An 18,631-nucleotide genomic window follows, 5' to 3' on the forward strand; every position below is an offset into this window, starting at 1 on the left:
GTCTCGTCTTTAATGAAAATGTATATCACAAAACTACAGTATTGACATAAACATATGATATTGCAAAATCTCAATTTAAGGACAATTGTTGGGAACCTTAGTGAAACTGATAGGATAACAGTTATCAAGAACCTTGGTCTTATAATAACTAGCAGTAGCTTTCGAAATGTATTCTGAAATTCTTGGATATTGTCATTTCAATACGCACGAAAGCAGCATAACTCAATCCAACATGTATCTTTCTTAGTACCAAAACTATTATACAATCGTCTTCTAAACCTGTACGTATCATTCCTCTGTTGACATATAGTTTGACCTAGTGATGTTTTCTTAATAATTGTTTTTTCAATAATACGTTGACTTGTTTCACTTTTAACATAATTAATTAATTAGTTACCCACCCCAATTCCCTGTTCCTTATATTAATAATGCTTAACCTTTACAGAAATTCTGTAAATTTTGGTGTAAAATTTTAGATATTATAATGAATTTTCAATATTAGTCAAGATTATTTCTACAGTGAACTAGGAACTAGAATAATCATTTAACATTTTATAAAATCCTAAATAAACTTGACATTCATTAATAATTTTAGCAGTTTATACGGGGCCGCCAATATATAATTGATATTTATTTGCTGTACTAAAAATTAGAAAAACAGTTTTTTTTAGTACTTTCTGTATCTGTATTGTTTTGAGGAGGTAATTTGACATCGTAAATGGGTACCGACGTTTATTCTCCAATTTGCCGTCATATGCTGAGTCTTAATCTCTTTTTTACTGATAAAATTCAAATTTATTTTATTTCTACTAATCTCACACATGAATCTATGTATTTAACATTTTTGTGGCAGATCATCATCAGCTACCCGTTTTTTTTCCTAAACAAATATAGATGAATTATATGTCTCGCCAACTTAGTGAATGATTCTTACTAAGTTTATATTAATAAAAAAAACAGATAGGTAATCAATAAAAATGGAATCAATTATGTGCACACGTGTAATGTGAACAAATCACATTTGATCACGCGATTATTGTTTCATTATAATGTTGATTATTAAACAATATCGTATTGTGGTCATATTACATACGCATCAAACACTTTCGTAAAGTCTCCAATGACGCCAAAACGTACTATCGGAACTTGCTTGCCTATTTCTGATAGAAGTCGGACAATTTTAACTGGTTTAAGAAGACTCAGAGGTGATTGTAATAATGCTTTCTTAATTATAATATTTTGCCGAATAAATTAGAAGAAAATAAGAGAAAAAATAATTGCGTCGAAATTAACAAGCGACAACGAACATAGCTGCTAAACTTCTGTAGCAGGAAGGTTTGATCCTCAGTGATTTGTTCCAGTCTACAATTTTGTGGGTTCTGGAATGTTGTGCATATTTAGATTATACTTATTGTATAAGTGGAGTGGTATAAAACTTTAATTCGTTCGGGAAGTTGGATAGTTTGTAGATCCACGACTTTAACCAATTGTCTGTGTTTACATGAAGAACGGCGGCAAGGTCAAAGAAGCTGTTAGTTTCAGTAATACAACAATTTTCGAAAATAATAATACTATTAAGGCCACGAAGTAATGTACCTTTCTAGCCTAATAATGTGATGCGGTAGAGTGCGTCGTTGAAAAGAGCAACTTTTTGTCGTCTTTGAAATGAGTGATTGAGGAATTAAATCCTGCAAAAATTGTCCCGATGTGAGCTTTTATGATCAATCAACTCGTTGTTATTGTACTTGTAATCACGTCAATTTTGAGCTGCCTCGATATCAGGCTCTCATTTAATAGCCCCCATCATAGTAGGAATGGTGAAAGTTATCGTCTAATATCAAAGTGGTTGTCAATTATTGGGAACTCACGTATCCAAGCTGAAAGATCGTTTCCCACGAAGGAGGCCGTATGAATGTATATCATCAGGCAAGTCAGCAGCATCGTACGGCAATTTTGGTACAGGTTGGTGACGAAATTTTTAGTAGCTGAATCTTGCTGGTAAATGGGTTCTTGTGTGGTCTTAGATTGTTATTCATCTCCAAGACGTCTAATTGTTTCACCAGCCTCTAAGACCATCAAGGCATCGCCACATGGGTCTCCCAACGTGTCTAACAAGCAATGTTTTTTTTTTTACATATGTCTAACCATCTTATGCACTGACATGTGAGACTGGCAAGCCCAAACACCCTTTTTTTCTTCTTCAGAATATCATGCCGCACCCAACATAACTTTTTTTTATCAACGCCATCGCCTGCACACCGTTTGATCCCACGGAGTCAGCCTTGAATTTAATTGTCACTGAAGTAATTTTTAATGGAAGTTTGACAAATGCCAAATTTATATATTATCCGTTACCTTTTTTAAAAATCTGTGTCAAATAAAGAAAAGAACATGAATGGAAGTGACGTTTCAAGAGAAGATAGAACAGTACCGAGAAAGCAGCGGACGATTTCCGAGGTAACAGTCAGTTCAATGCACTTTTCATGCGAGTATATTAAACGCAATTTGCATTCCCGTCACGCGATGCTGATATCTAATCAAATTCACAAGATTCGTAAAGCTTTTCAACACACACACACACACACACACACACACACACACACACACACACACAGAGACACACACACAAACACACACACACATATATTTACTATGCACAGATAAAATTAGAACAACAATTAGACACTCGAAAATGGAATGGTATTTTTAGAGACATGTTTTGTAGTAATTTAACTCACCGCAACATATAAAGTAAAATATAAGAGATTAAACATAGCCATAAAGAATAGAATTACAACTTTCACCAATACAAAATGATTTCAAAACTTAGTGACATATTGCCATCCTATGGTGTTGAAATACTGATACAAATTGCTTGACACTAAAAATATAAGTTAAATAATTTCTTTAGCAGAAATATGTTTGTAAATAAATAAAAACATTATATTAGAAACCCTAGAATAGATGTAGATTGATCATTTATTGTTTCTGCATTTGTAATTATGACTTGCAAATATGTTATAGATCAGAGATCGGGCAGAGCTAATCAATGGATTAAAGAAGACTTAACATGAAACGACAGCACACTACACCCGTCTGATTTACAAACTGCATCTATTCTAAGGAAGGTAACTCGTCCAGGACTGCGAATAAATGCCAATTAATTCAAAATATTTACTTTGACATGAATGCTGCATACCGAAGAAGCATATTGTAAATTCGTGAAATGATCTGGATGGAGATCATAGTACTATCATACTAGCTCTCGCTTTCTCTCTCTCTCTCTCTCTCTCTCTCTCTCTCTCTCTCTCTCTCTCTCTCTCTCTCTCTCATAGCAGTGTGGAACAAAAATGCATCTCTTTCGTGAGGCACTTCATGCATCATTGTACAGATGGGTCACGTTTGCTCAGCGCCAGTTAGCATGTCGTGTATAAACTAAGGTATTATTACAAGAAATGGTTTGATGTCTGAACATTACCGCAGGTTAGAGATAATCTCTTGCGCAAGGTTGACGTGACCAGAGAGAAGATCCGGCATCTTGAATCGGCACAGGCGTTAGATAGCGAGACTTACCACCTATGTGTTACAGCTTTGTCCTAAGATCAAAGGGGGAAACGGGGCGTGTTCTAAATCCGTCCCCACGTGGACAGACAGCGAGAAGGACACTGTCCGTTGAACCTGATTGGAATAGTGAGTGTGATAACAATTTCGATCCGAATTATAACTTCTAACTAGCAAGCGAAAATTTAGTCTCTCCTAGGAAGATTGCTGAGCAATATAGAATTACAATCGTAATCTGGCGGTAAAACTTAGAGAGGAGATTCTAAGGAAATACAAAGCTTCGTAAAGGAAGCTTTATTGGGGGACAGAGCATCCGGTTTAGTTAAGTCCCGTGTCTCTAAGAAGGGAGAAGAAAGTGAGACTAGCAGCGCAGTCGGAGTCGACAAGTCTAGTGGATAGAGAGAGTCGAGGAGGAGGAGGATGGAGTTGAGGAGGAGAACGTGGAGGTGGAGGAGGAGTATAGAGAAGTCAAGGCAGTGGAGACAGTCGGGAGGAAGAGAAGGAATTCGAGGAATAGGAGAGAATAATACACAGATGAGATGAACAAAAGGACAGGTGGAAAGCTATCTTACATTACTAGTCAAATGATTCAATAGGCTATCACAGGGTCGAGCGGAAGGAGAGTAGTTCGGAAAATTTAATCATTTGACTGTTGAATTGTCATTAAATTGTTATTTGTTGAATTTCACTATTTTGTATAATCATTAATTCAGTCGTCGGCTTTGCTGACTGGGGGCTCGGAGCTTTACATCAATCTTTCACTAATTTAACTTCCAACCAAAATCCAGCCTGGGTGGGACTTCTATAATATTAAATAGAATAGTGAGAGCACCCCACCCAAACTATAACACACCTACCAAAGTGGCGGCATAACAGATGGGGTGGAATGGGGTGAGTTGATTCTGGTGTTGTACAGCGCAGCAACACTCAAATGTTATTTATGCGTGGCGGCAATTAGAGTAAAGTGTCTTGCCCAGGGACGCACTATGGTTGCCAACTCAGGCTGGTCCGGTAGTAAGATTTAAACCGTCACTCTTTTGGTTGCAACTCCGGCACGCTAACCACTACATTACTCTGGACCCAGGGGTAATGGTCGCTTATATGACGTAATGAAGACCAACAGGTTTAGGGCTTTTTTAATGTGCTGATTCGGTAGATGAAATCTCCGGTAGGTGGTCCATGTCTGTTTTTCGGGAAATAATTGGAGTTATGCGTCATTTAAATATTTATATAGCAAATATTCCAATACTTCATTCTACCTCATATCATTATAACAACTAGTTATCACATGTTTCTATATTTAAAAAAGGAGAAAAAAAAACGAAGAAAGATCATAGAGACTAAACAACAAGTAATAGAATGCCTCTTGAAAAAATGTATTGAGAAAGTAAACGAACAATGGAAAGCACAGTTGATATAAAAGGTCATACAATCAACAACAATATATCCTAAAATCCTTCGGTAAGGATAACACAAATATATTTACATATTTCTGGGCATATTTATACTGTATAGACATACAATTTTATTACAGTCAACTGTTCTTACAACTAGATTCATTAGAACGAAGTTTACTGGTAAGAAACATGTATCTTCCCTTTATATATTGTTCTTTACAATGACGTTGTCATTTTTTTTGGTATTGCCCCATAACCGGAAATATGTTAAAGAATTATATTAAAAATTTATTTAATGACAGTAAATATGACTGGCAAGAGTAGGAAGGAAATTTAATACAAACGTTACTATAAATTACCTACACTTCAATTAGTAAATGAAGATGTCAGTTGCTTGTTTTTGTTTGTTGTTTTGTTTGTTTGTTTGTTTCACCATCGGATTACCCTTTAAATTACCCCTAAGTTGAGCAAAAAGTCGATGCACCAGCCACGCGATTCCGACGCCCTTGATAAATATATAATTTATGATACAGAGGAAACCAGATACAAATGTCAATTTCAAACATTGTTTCCCAGCATATTCTCATAAAACATAGTTTTATTCGTTACTTTTTAAGCACGTGAATTAAAGTTGTATATAATTAACACAATTAATACAGATTAAGGACAGAACCTTTAAAATTACCACCAAAAAAATCGAACACTTTTCCAAATTGTAATCATTGAAATGTTCCATGCTGAACAGAATTTGACACCGGGGTTTGATGACTTTGCTCCATGGAAACGCGATTGTACATATGCATCGCCTGAGTTAATGCACGTTCTTTGACAGGTAGGATAGATATGAATGACATTCCAAAGACTTCCTGTCTTGATGAACCTGCTAAAAAATTAAAAGTGTTAGTGTCCGCCAAAAACGGGTTAATTTTTAAGTTGATGCGATTATCCTACGGAATTAAGCATCATCATAGAGAGATTCCAAATGGAAGTATCTTTTTAACTATTGTATAGTGCTAGCATTTGGATGTGGTTTGAGAATTTGGCTCACGTGACCAGAGAAAACAAAGTCACTTAGCCCCAAAACTGATCAGAGGCATGAGTGGTAAATTGAATTTATTAAAGACACTGAAGGTTATCTGGCCATGTTCCATAAAACTTACTTTCTTGAACACATTAAGTAGTACAGACAATATAGTAGAATTCTCGTATAGGTACGATGACATGTATCGGGATATTTCAGATTTTTTTAATAAAATATGTTGAATTTGCATTTTATAGTTCACTGTAGCACAAAAAAGAAAACAATTCACATTGAAACTATTTCAACGGATTTTGCGTGTTTTCAAATAAAACGACAAGGAGAGACGAAAATGTTAATTAAATTATTTTAGTCTCATCATACTGTCTGCAAAATATTGATTGTACAAGCTGGGTCAGTCTTATTATAACAGCCACAACACTTGCTCGTTTTACAACGTGACATTTTGAATGTTTCAGCATTAAGAAGATGGTATCTGTAAGATTGTAACAAAATATTGTGCTGCTGCAACAACAATTCACAGTATACAACATGTGAGCAATGAGTGTGTTGGCTTAAACAAGATTTATTAATTTATCGAAATCAAGTTCATCAACATAAAATATATTCATCGCTATAAGAGAAACTGAGCAACAAGCAAATGTGTCGGTAACAATTTGTCTGCTACGTACGTAACGGTAACCTTTACGCAGATGATTGCACAGATAAAGTGGCTGACATGAATGAATGTGTTACAACTGGATATCTAGTTACTAGATAGAACCTAATAATCCATGTTACTACTTCAGGATGGTATTGTCTTACAACCTGAACTAGTTAAACTATTTTAAGATCGTATCAATTTATAACGTAACATGCAAACATCAACAAGTTACAGGCTTATATCCTTAACATGTGTTGGTGTGACAGCTTAAAATATCAATATCGAATCATAAGCCGAAGAGCGTTTGCACACTATTATGAAATAATATGGATCTACTCTCTTATACGGTGTGTTTTTATATTTTAAGCTTGTGCAGACTCGTCATCATAAACCATGGAAACTATTATGAAGTTAAACCATGTCTTCTGTCCCAGAGGTTACAAGGACTTCGAACATGAACTCCATATCTCAAAACGGAAGTTATTAGAGCGCAATAATGAATGTATACCGGAATGTGTTTATGTTTTTTATGTGAACATGAAAATATGCATATATGAGTGTACATGGGAATGTGTGTATGTATACGTAAGTATATATTTTTAGGACTAATAGAATGTTTGTGCTTGCGACAGTTATATAAATAAGTATTCAATTATGAAACATATTTTCACATAAAGTTCAATTGAGATTACAGGTTGAAGATGGGATCTGATAACACAACTTTTCTTCCTCATTTCAAATTCTAAATACACAACTGCTACTGAATTGCATATCATTTTATTGTGAGCACCATCATCAGCTCTACACATTTTATCACAGCAGGGTGTTTGCGTAATATTTAGCAATGTGGGATTTTCTGAACTAATAATACTTTTTACAAATAATAAAAAGTTATAATTGTTTTCAACATACATTTCATCAAACAGATACACACATATGTCTCTACGCGTACTGCTAAATCTTCCGGTGTCAATTCTCAGTGAGTCGGATCTAGCCCTGAGTTTTGTCAGTGCCGCTAAATCTCTATTTATGAAAAGCCGAAGCTAATCTTCATACACAAAGTACATATAAAAAGATCAGAATAACAAAGAATATGTAAAATTGCATAATTACCTGTAACATAAAACGCACAAAAGTGACTATTTTCAATTAATACTTAAATCAAACTATCTTTACCTAAAGTCAACAAATCTACGAATATGTCATAAAAGCATTTATCCGTAACTAATCATTTTACTTTGTACTGAAGTACTCATTGTACTTCGTGCTTAAGTACTCGTACTTTGCGCAGAAATACTAGTTGTACTTTGTGCAGAAGTACTCGTTGTACTTTGCACTGAAGTAATTATTGAAAAGATCTTAATAACAAATAGTATGTACAATTGCACGACATATTTACCTTTTATATATAAAGCAAAATAGGGACTATTTTAATGTAAAACATTTTTTAAATATCTAGACAAAATGTAAAAAATCTACTAATAATAAATAAAACATTTATTCTTAAGTAATCATTTCAAATTATACTGAAAGTACTCATTGTACATTATGCAAACATACTAATTGTAATTTTGTACTGAAGCATTCATTATACTTTATACTGAAATGCTCATTGTACTTTGTGCAGATGTATTCATTATACTTTATACCTAAATACTCATTGTGACATTGAACTTAAACACTGAATGTGCTTTGTGCTTAAGTAATCATTTTACTTTGTACTGAAGTACTCACTGTTCTATGTACTGAAATACTCATTGTACTTTGTGCAGAAGTACTCATAATACTTTGTACCGAAGTACTTTGAACTTAAGTACTCATTGAACTTTTTGTAGAAGTGCTCATTGCACTTTGTACTTGAGTAATAACTGTACATTGTGCTGCAATATTCATTGTACTTTGTCCGGAAGTACTAATTTACAAGATTATATGACTACAAATGACATGAACAGTTCCTACTCAATCTCAGAAACTAAACCGGATATCTTGCATTTTATCATTTATTCTGTGATAAAAAGTTGCTAAAAAGTGTTCTCAAAACCTCAGGTGAAATCTCAATGTAATCTGTGTCGGAATCAGTGTCTTCTGATTTACAAATTAGTTGGATGATTCGTTCTCTCCGGCTTTTTTAAAATAGAAAACAACCAATATTAAAATTAGAATTAAACAATAATGTTTGTAAAGGTGATCATATATCTCTCCCATATAATAATTATTCATTTGATGTAAATTGTCTGTTGATATTAACATTTTTGAATGACTGAGTACTAAGATTTTATTAAATGTGCAATCAATATATAAAATATAGCTTCGACTTTCACATCGTGAAAACGGTCAAAATTAATAACGATATCTTCAGCTTCTGTATAATTTACAGTGGTGTTCGTACATTTTTAAATGATTGCAAAAATTCTAATAGAAAAATTATATCCCCAATAATTTGATTTTGGGGTTTCTTGAATATCTCTACAATTTTGTCTTGATCTTCCATTTATATTTGCATGCAATATGTGGAAGTTATTGTTTGGCATTGGAACGTAGCTTTCTGTATGCTGGATTAATATCGACGCTTAAATCACACGTTTCATTAATGACCTGAACATTTAGAACATTATAAGATAGATATCTCTATCAATGTAATGTATTAGTACAAGCTGAAGCAAGGTAGTCTAGAAAAGGGTAGGATTCATTATTTTGTATGTATCGTTATGTTTGTGTGCAGCTCTTGCATTAAAATGAAAGCCCCATGTCTACGCCATCTTTCATACTGAACGAGTCCAGATAACACTTTTTTGGAGCTGCTCAGTATGCTGTACTCCTCGAGGTCATTCACAGTCCGTTACACATTTTTGTAAAGTTATATAAAACCCCATGTCGATATGACCTTCATTTTTTGGAGATGCCCCATGAGCCGTAATCTTGGAGGTCAAACGAGCAGTATTTTCATTCACAGCCAGATACATATTTGTACAGTAAAACCCCATGTCGATATGACCTTCAGTTCAAGACTAATAGCCATAAGGATGTTCAAGATGGCTGTCAAGATAGTCATTTTGTAGTTTAGATCAGGATCACGGTAATATGGGAACAACTATATATAGCATACAAGAAAATGTAAACTCCATCTCAAGATACTGATATGGCTCAATGTTCAGAAGAAGCAAATATAACGAAGTTTTACACATTTTGGTATGTCACGTCAACGTCATTTTAATTTAGGACACGTTACATAGAGTAAAAAATGCTTTTTGAAGACATGTCGATACGACCATGATTTCAAAATGAAAGCGACAACACTTGTCAAGATGACGACCATGGTTCTCGTTTGGAGATATGATCAGCAGAATTTTAATTTAGGACCAACTAGATATAAGATGTATATTGTGAAATCACAGGTCTATCCATCTGTTTATAATTTAGATGGCTGCTGTGGAGCTGGATGTCCAATTCCATAGAAGACAAGAAGACTAGGGATGGATGTATATGCAAAAATTCATAGCAATCTTCAGTAACGTTTAGTGGAATTAGCTATAACAATCTTGTGCTGAAGGACGGACAACATTCAGAAGTACAAACGACAAACGAGAGGCACCATAAGGTTTCCTGGTTTATGAGATAGTTAAGACCATAAGATTGTGTGCCTGAAACGGAGGTCTTCAAAATTCTGTCCTTGAGGGATTTAGACAAATTTTGTTCAGTTAATGTACTTCACAGTTTTAAAGTTAACTTAAAATCAATTATCTGTATTGAAACGGCAACGTAGTGGTATATAGGTAAGCCAAACATTTTACTGTTGGTATCGTGCTGTATGACTATAACATGAAGATCACAAAGATAACATTTTGCCAATTTGATCTTGGGTAGAATAATAATGTGTAAGATATTTTTTATTCCTAATTTGATATAGAGAATTTCATATGCAGTTTATGTTCCATGCCTCATAAAATCACATTCAAAGTCATGCGTTTAAATGTGCGCCAAAAGTTAAGACGAGTTTTAAGACCGAACAATGTGCTCAGATTTCTAACAACTTCCTGTTTTATTCTATCGATGATAACTTCAGAGTTTTTCTCTCTTCTCTACAGAGTAAAGTTTCTAGATAATAACTAAAAATGAACTCATCTAATCCAAGGCGTGCACGTCTTAGGATAAGACCTAATAAAAAATTAAACCTAAACAAATAATTTGTCTGCAATCTAAAGTAAATTATTCGTTATTAACTCATTAATAACTTAACTATTTACATACATCACGCGTGACAAAGATATAACAACCTGTTCATTGTAGGTTTCCTAGTGGATGGCTAACAAAACACAGGAAAAACTCATATCCTGTGTTGAGCTTAAAAAGCGATCTAAGAATGATTTCATATTTTTCGTCTTGTTAAATTGGTTCTAAGCCGTGAAACTAGTTACAGGTGCCAATTAAATAACATAATTTATTGCTTCTGTTTTTTTCCAGTTTGCCCATTCATGAGCATCGTATTAGGAGATTTCGAAGTTAAATCTGAACTCTTTCTAAACTTGAGCAATAACGGTGTCTGCCACTGGATCCTGAGGATTACGGAACATGCAATCTAGGAAAGGTAGACCACATTATCATTTTCTGTAGTTCTGGATTTGTAACAAAGCTTTCGATGCTTTTTCTTGCAAACCCCAAGTTCTGTTAGTAGACTTAATCCTTAAGGTCAGTAGTTTGCTTCTTCTGAAGAATGGACTATACGGAGATCACTGCATTCGAATAGTTAGTATGTTTTCCACTTGAATATAAATTTAAGTCTTCTCTGTTTAGCAGAATCATAAAAAGTATATATTTTCTTCTTTGTCACACAAGTAACCGTTTCTGAATGGACGTTCATTTATTTTTAACGTAAAACAGACTGAACCTATCTAAAAACAAGACAATGGGAAAATTAATATAAGTCGCATTATTTTGGAAAGTGTTATTTCAGCTATAGGCATGCAGATAAAGATTATTACGTCAAATAGTGTCAACGTATCAGAGTACATTAAGCGCATAATTAGTAATCTGTTCACATGAAATTTAATGTTAAATTATGCATCGAATTAAAACGTTTGATTGTTTTCTGAGAATGATTAACAACTTCTTCTGAACTTCTCAAAAATATGTTGATTGTGCGAAAGTAATTTCACGTAACTACAATTTATGATTTTTACTATTATGAAAACAAGCCGTATAGTTTTATCTTATCTAACTAAAAGGTATGTAATACTTGTTCTTGTTTAGATTTTGATCTTATACGGTGAATACACCATGATTTTTCGTACACGTTCTTCGCATTGCATGCATATTTTGCATATAGTTTAGAAAGACAACGGTAACATAGTAAATCCAGCCATTTTTGTGCCATGTTTTATTTCGCACAAAATTCCACTACATTGTCCTTATTACTACCGTCATCGCAGTTAAGACGCACAACATCAACACCAACAAAGGGGGATAGACGAATTCTGAAATAAAAGCAAGTACATATTATTTCGGATATATTTTCATTTCGTGGTTCAATAAACAATTTCAAACACGTTTATTATAATTTAAGTGTGGCGCTCTCACTGCATTGATTAACATTGCTTTCACTTAATGATATATGAAACAAATATCATAAATAAAATCACGGTTATTGTGTCACGTTTGTGTCGTTCCCGATCCGATAATGGAAAGTCAATATGTTGATGATAATGTTGTATATCAGACCCAATACCGTCCGTTCCATCTCATAGGCATGTCAAAATTACCTCTTGCTAACAATTCCTATGCAATTATTTATTCTTTATTTGAACTGAGCGTAACGTGATTACAGTGATGACCTAGAGTAGCGTGTGGTATCTGAAACATGACATACTGGGTACATTAAAGAACATCCACCATACTTTGAAGGACATGTGACATCTGCTGTCTTTATTACCTGCTGAGGAGATGACCGCATCGTCTCGTTCACATCGTTTGTGGCATTTGTCGTCTCGACATGACACTTTGCACTGAAGTGATTACATAATAGGGTGATCATTAGCAACAGATTACATGTGCATGTTTATAAAGGACTACTGAGGGCTTTTAACATAATTTATATTGCCACGGTTTTATTTTCGATTGTTTCAAAGATAAGGCTGAGTAACACAAACGTGTGTTGATGTTATATTTATACAGATGGCAAAATGATTCATACGAAGAACGTATATTAGCAATTCCCACAAAAATCCTGAACAAATCTACAGGCATCTGAGGTTTCAACAAATCGTACGTGTTTGTGTACTTTTAAAAGTGTTTTTGATGTCATTCTTCCACAACTTCACAACCAAACCGCCTTCTTGCTAAACCTAATAATATAATTTATCTTGCATACAATTTTATTACAACTATATACTTGCAATAATGTTTGGACAAAAAGACAGTCCTCTTTTGTTTACAAGATTATATCAATAAGTAAAATCGAAGCATTCTGTATAGTTGAAAAGGCAAATATTGCAAATCAAAATTAACATAATGCAGGTGGGCCACGATTAAAACTGAAGTTTAACACAAAGCATGGAATTTTTCTGATGTAGGTGGAATTCGGGCCTATACAAATAAAAAACATAGGAGGTCATGAATATAAAGTGTAAAGCTAGATGCTGTTTACCACGTAACCATGAGGAACAATGACTGATAACGTTTAGTTTTAATCAAAACATCACTCGTACATGAAAACTGGGATATGAGAAAATGTTAATACAGAATCTTAAATAACCAGGAAATAGCATTTGTTTAATGAAGTACATCTCTGCGAAAAATAAAGATTTCCTGACCTTAGTTACCAACAGTCTTAGCTTCCATAGTCAACTCCAACTCCTATCATCATCACATGTCCACATTCCGACACTTCCAGATATCGAATTATTATTTTATTTTGTAAATGGCGTGCTCTTCACGCAATTAATTGTAAAACATCAGATGGTATAGCCATTCAGTTCATGCACATCAGACTGTTATATAATGTTCAGGTCATATTTACGCATCACAATATATTGAATTAATAACAAACAAAAATATAAAATAATTTCAAACGAGATACCCCAGTTTTTAATTTGTCCTAAGATCATTAAAAAGACATTTTATGCAATATATTTTAACAAAACAAATACACCTGTATCAATAGGGCGTATATGCAGTAGATGGAAATGCTGAAAGTGGTTTAGTAGCAGGTGCATATGTTGAGAACCAACAGAACAAAATGCAGAAAATGCACTGTAAAACAAACACAGTCACAATAAATAAACAGAAAACAGTTACGAAACGTTAGCAGTAAATGAAAATCTATTTTTTAAATGACGCTAATGAGTCAAAGTCGTTAGTCATTATGGTTTAATAAAAATAATGAATTAAAGGTATACCAGCAGATAATTAAATGAACCCCACCTCCTCAAAAGGAAAGACACTAGTCATTTTTAAAATTCATTTTTTCAAATTTGTTGCTAAACTTTTATGAGCTAACATGATCCATTTCTAACAAAAAGGAAACGTTTTACGCTTTCAACATGTCGAAATAATCACAAAAAAAACATTCAGATCAAAACGGTTACTATTATGTTTACGTTTTGGACAAATCAGGCAGGAAGTAACATTTAAAATTTTATATAGTATTGATGTCTTTCATTTTGGTGGTTAGTGTAGGCTCGTAAACATACCATGCATATAAATTTTACTCAATACTCCAATGACCAAGGATACTCCAGCGACTGTGGAAGCCTATAGTATCCTTGATGTACGATGGTACGAGTAACTTACAATGGTGGATGAACTTTGTCATATGCTGGCGTTCACGAAGGAAGTTGGTAAAAATGTTGTTTAAATAGCATTTGTAGCAGTCGATCACATCGTTACCTTCTTATTCATACCTATATTATGTGTATTGTCATGTACCAAGTGCATATTTTCATTAATAAACTTTCATTGCTGAGCTGAATTTTTGTGGAAGCAAATATCACGTGATCTATTGCAGGACATGAGTTCTAATGAAAGGCCAAGCTGGCCTAATTCTTGATTAGTTGCTGTTAAACAGCTGATGTGTTTACTGTAAAGTGATTTCAAAATGCCTTTGGAACTCATTCTGATTACTCGACATTTTTAAATTGATATAACAATTAAGACTTTAGGATTTCAGCTACCAAAATGTTTGTTTTGTTTTATTCTTTTACTTAGTATTTTAGGGAAATAAATTATATTTTAATCGCGCAAAACTTGTTGGTTTTCGCTCTTTCTAGTTTTATTTTTAGGACTATAGAGTCGTGACAACCCTCATACAGAGATCATGACTAGATCGATGATGTGTTGTCAAGTCGTTTGAAGGATGATGGATTTTTTCATCCACAAAGATTGTTATCTGCTTATTAACAAAAGTATCCGCATGCTTCTAATTTACACCAGTGTGTAGAATGCAGATACACTGAATACACCAACAACAACCATGTACAACGATGTATAAGACTGGATTTCCTAAACGATATATGGGACAACAGGCATATATAGGTTAACGTCAAATATTTCTACACATCCTCCTCCACTTTCCACGAACAACACCTTAAAACATTATATAAAAGTGCTACAATGGAGCTGTCTGGGAGACTATTTCAGCCACTAAATCCCTCCAGGACAAACCTTTATGCGACGCCATATCATATTATAATGTTCTGACCAATTGAATATTACATTTTCAAAATTTTGATTAAAACGTATGGAATAATATTTATTGCTCGACATGTGAATCAAACTTTTATGACCGTCTAGAAATTTGGTGGAACGAAACTGACATTATAGCCGTTTATTCATGTTGAAAGCATAAAAAGTCAAGACTGATGAAACTTCATTTTTCGGTCATTACGACGCTTGCCAAAGCCCAAGCTGCAAGTTGTCTCCTTTCCGTCTAAAATTTAGCAGAATGAGGATCATCGAAGTTTGTCTGTTTGATAATATGGTAACTGAAGCAATCATTTGTTTTCACTGACGGTTCTCGTTTACAATGTACTTTTATACATCAGTTTTATTCGGTTGATGTTTTTCTTGTTTATATGGATCTGAGACTGCGTTTGCTTATTTAAATGCGGCTGTCCAAGTGTACGCTACGCTCATGCACATATCTCCTGTACTCCAGCAGATATCGAACGTTTGCTTCAAGGTTTGTAGCATCCCGGTCATAATGCAGCAGGCGTGTGCCAGCAGTTCTCAGAAGTGTGACACTGACGGCACTTTTCTGGCCTACTTTTAAAAACAAATACTTGAATTGTTTAGCTACTACAGTGACCGCGAAACTGTTCCTTTCTTTTTTGTACAGTAGGCGTGCTAAAACCAAAACTTAGCACGTGAAATGAACTAAGCGAGTGCCAAAGACATCACACAGAAATCTAAGTACCATAATTGCGCCTCAAAGATCACTAATTTTCATTCAAGTTAATTTCACTCACAGGGTTGTAAATGTATTATTTTTGTAAGGGTAATTATTCATGGTCAAAACGAATATATTATTTTTACAAATCATGGCGGGATGAGAGTTTGCATAACTTTAAGATCAGTATCGTATTAAAAAAATAAAAGGTTTACAAACGGAAACTATTGTGTAATGTGATAAAAGATTCCTTAATTTCCTTAATGTCAAAAGACAGTATGGCATCTTAAATATATATAGTCCCACATGTTCTTATTATGGTATTTGCTGACAGAAAATAATTGCCCAGAAATATTATACTGTCTTGCAATAAACATCCTTAGTATGCATAACCAATTTTCGAATGCTTGATTTAAATAAGAACTAATTTAAATTTTGTCAATGACAGGAAATAACAAAATTACATAAAGAAACAAGGTATTCTATGATGGAACAATTGTTTTTGTTGTACATGCATTAAGAACCATTTCCTAAGCTGTTGTAAGCATACATTTTGGAGTACTTTGACATTTTGGAAATATGAGTTCTGACAGTATACTGTTATGTATATTTACTTTGTATTGTTTTCGGACTTTTCTCCATGGTTATATGTTATGTATGTCTGTACTGACCTTTGTCCAAAATCATTTTAATGGTGTACCTGACCAGTACTATTTGTTGTAAGCAACATATTACATAGCTTATTTTTTTCTCTAAGTATAAATTAAATATTCAGATATTTATCAATTGCAAACATGTTTAACAAGGTTTAAGTTAAAGATACAACATTAATCCTGACCATGTAAATATCTACAAAGGAAATTTCCTATTAATTTGACGGCATATTTCTAGAAATTGGTAATTGCAAACTAGGTCTAGTAGAGGAGTATAAAATCTTGTTCACATTAGGATTATTCATTGCTGCCTTAATATCCAAAGAAGAATCAGTCTTATTTTTGCATTCAGTTTTTAATTTGTGTGAAATTATTGATTTAAATTATTATACACTGTAATTACAAAGTGTTCATTAATATTCTTTGATTAAAACATTAATTTAAAATAATAGTTAATTCAGACAAGTACATTTTGGATTATATTATTATGAGACATCAAAAGAATGTAAACAATAATCACATTACAAGCCATTGACACATTAGTACATTCGAGACTACAAGCACATGAGCACATTCAATATTGGAATTTATTTGGAATACCACTGTAATTCAACTGGAACTCATACCATTGGACTTTTGATATAACTTTATGACTGTTTGGGATTTAATTTACAATAATGTAAGATCTTAAAATGTCACGTTGTATTTTATGAAACAAATTATTCGTCGAATGTTACAAAACTTGATGGTTTTCACTCTTCTGTTAATAAGTTTAAAACCATAAAGTAATAACAATAAACTCTTTAATAAAAGTGTCTTTGTAATTTATGATATTGCATAAAAATAAAGAAATACATTTATCTGGTTTTAATATCATATAACTTGGTGGGGTGGGGGTGCTCGTTTTCAGTAGATTAGTACAGTCTCTAACATACTTGGATTTATCTTGTTGTTTAATTTTCTTTTGTGAAAGATATAGCATTTCTGTATATTGTTTGTGGTGATGGTAGAGTCTGGTGGCTCCGAGTCATTTTGATATATACTGCTGTATTACTGTATTCCCTTAGCTTTTGGCATGATGATCCTTAAATTTTCTTTTAATAATTGCAAGCAAATAACATTATGAATTAATTAATCGTTGATTTCTTCAGCCAGGAGTGTCACTTTCAACATATTTATGCTCTGTACTCGTCATTATTATTCCTACAAGTTGATATGCCTAGGTAGATACCTTTAAATGTAATCAAAACGGATAACCCTTTAGTTCCCATATTCAATAATCAGTTTTAATACAAAGGAATATCCGTCTAGTACCCATATTCAAATAATGAGATTTAATCAGTTGCGCCAACTCCTTAGTGAATATATTCACATCATAATATGAACTCAGTTATGATGTCAATTATGTCCTTAAACAAGTACTGAGTCGAGACTGAAAAAACGAGAAATTGAAACTCACAAAATCTATAATATCTTTAACATCAGAATACTGTTTTACATGGTAGATAAAACATTTTGTATTGTGAACATTCTTAGATAAATTGTAAAATTAAACCTAAACCTTAAGTGGTTCTGATCTGTGTGTCGTAAAGTAACCACATATCAAATCTACCATTTATGTGCCAGAACTGTCTCAAAATATGCTGCAAGTATGCCAAAGCCGTGTCAGTAGTTTTCCAGACCTTTGTATCGCAACACTGCTGCACGTGTGCCAAAGCTGTGTCAGACGTGTGCTAGAACTGTTTAATGCAACAACGCCATATGTGTGGCAGACGTTTGCCATAGCTATGTGCAAAACGTTGCTCTAACTACTTGCATATGACACATTGGTACATGTGTGTGACATTGCATAACGACTTACATATGGTACACTGCTACAGGTTTGTGTGTGTCTGTGTGTGTGTGGGTGTGTGTGATCTAGATTTTTAACGTAGCTTTAACAGTTTTCTACTCATATCG

At 33.6% G+C, this 18,631-nt stretch overlaps 1 protein-coding gene across 5 annotated transcripts in view; it reads right to left on the reverse strand.

Annotated features, from left to right (window-relative positions):
• Positions 1-11,999: 11,999 nt before the first annotated feature.
• LOC149799155 (A disintegrin and metalloproteinase with thrombospondin motifs 18-like) overlaps positions 12,000-18,631 on the reverse strand; it is a 55,969-nt gene continuing 49,337 nt past the window's right edge. For all 5 annotated transcript variants that reach the window (XM_089958303.1, XM_089958302.1, XM_089958300.1 and 2 more), the window contains exons 19-20: positions 12,567-12,639; positions 12,000-12,111 (exon numbers count right to left, since the gene is read on the reverse strand). In XM_089958303.1, the coding sequence (XP_089814429.1) occupies positions 12,596-12,639 (44 nt within the window). In that variant the 3' untranslated portion in view covers positions 12,000-12,111; positions 12,567-12,595. The remainder of the gene's footprint in view (positions 12,112-12,566; positions 12,640-18,631) is intronic.

Source organism: Sinohyriopsis cumingii, chromosome 5 (genome assembly GCF_028554795.1).
Source record: "Sinohyriopsis cumingii isolate HCF-2022 chromosome 5, ASM2855479v2, whole genome shotgun sequence".
NCBI lineage: Eukaryota > Metazoa > Mollusca > Bivalvia > Unionida > Unionidae > Sinohyriopsis > Sinohyriopsis cumingii.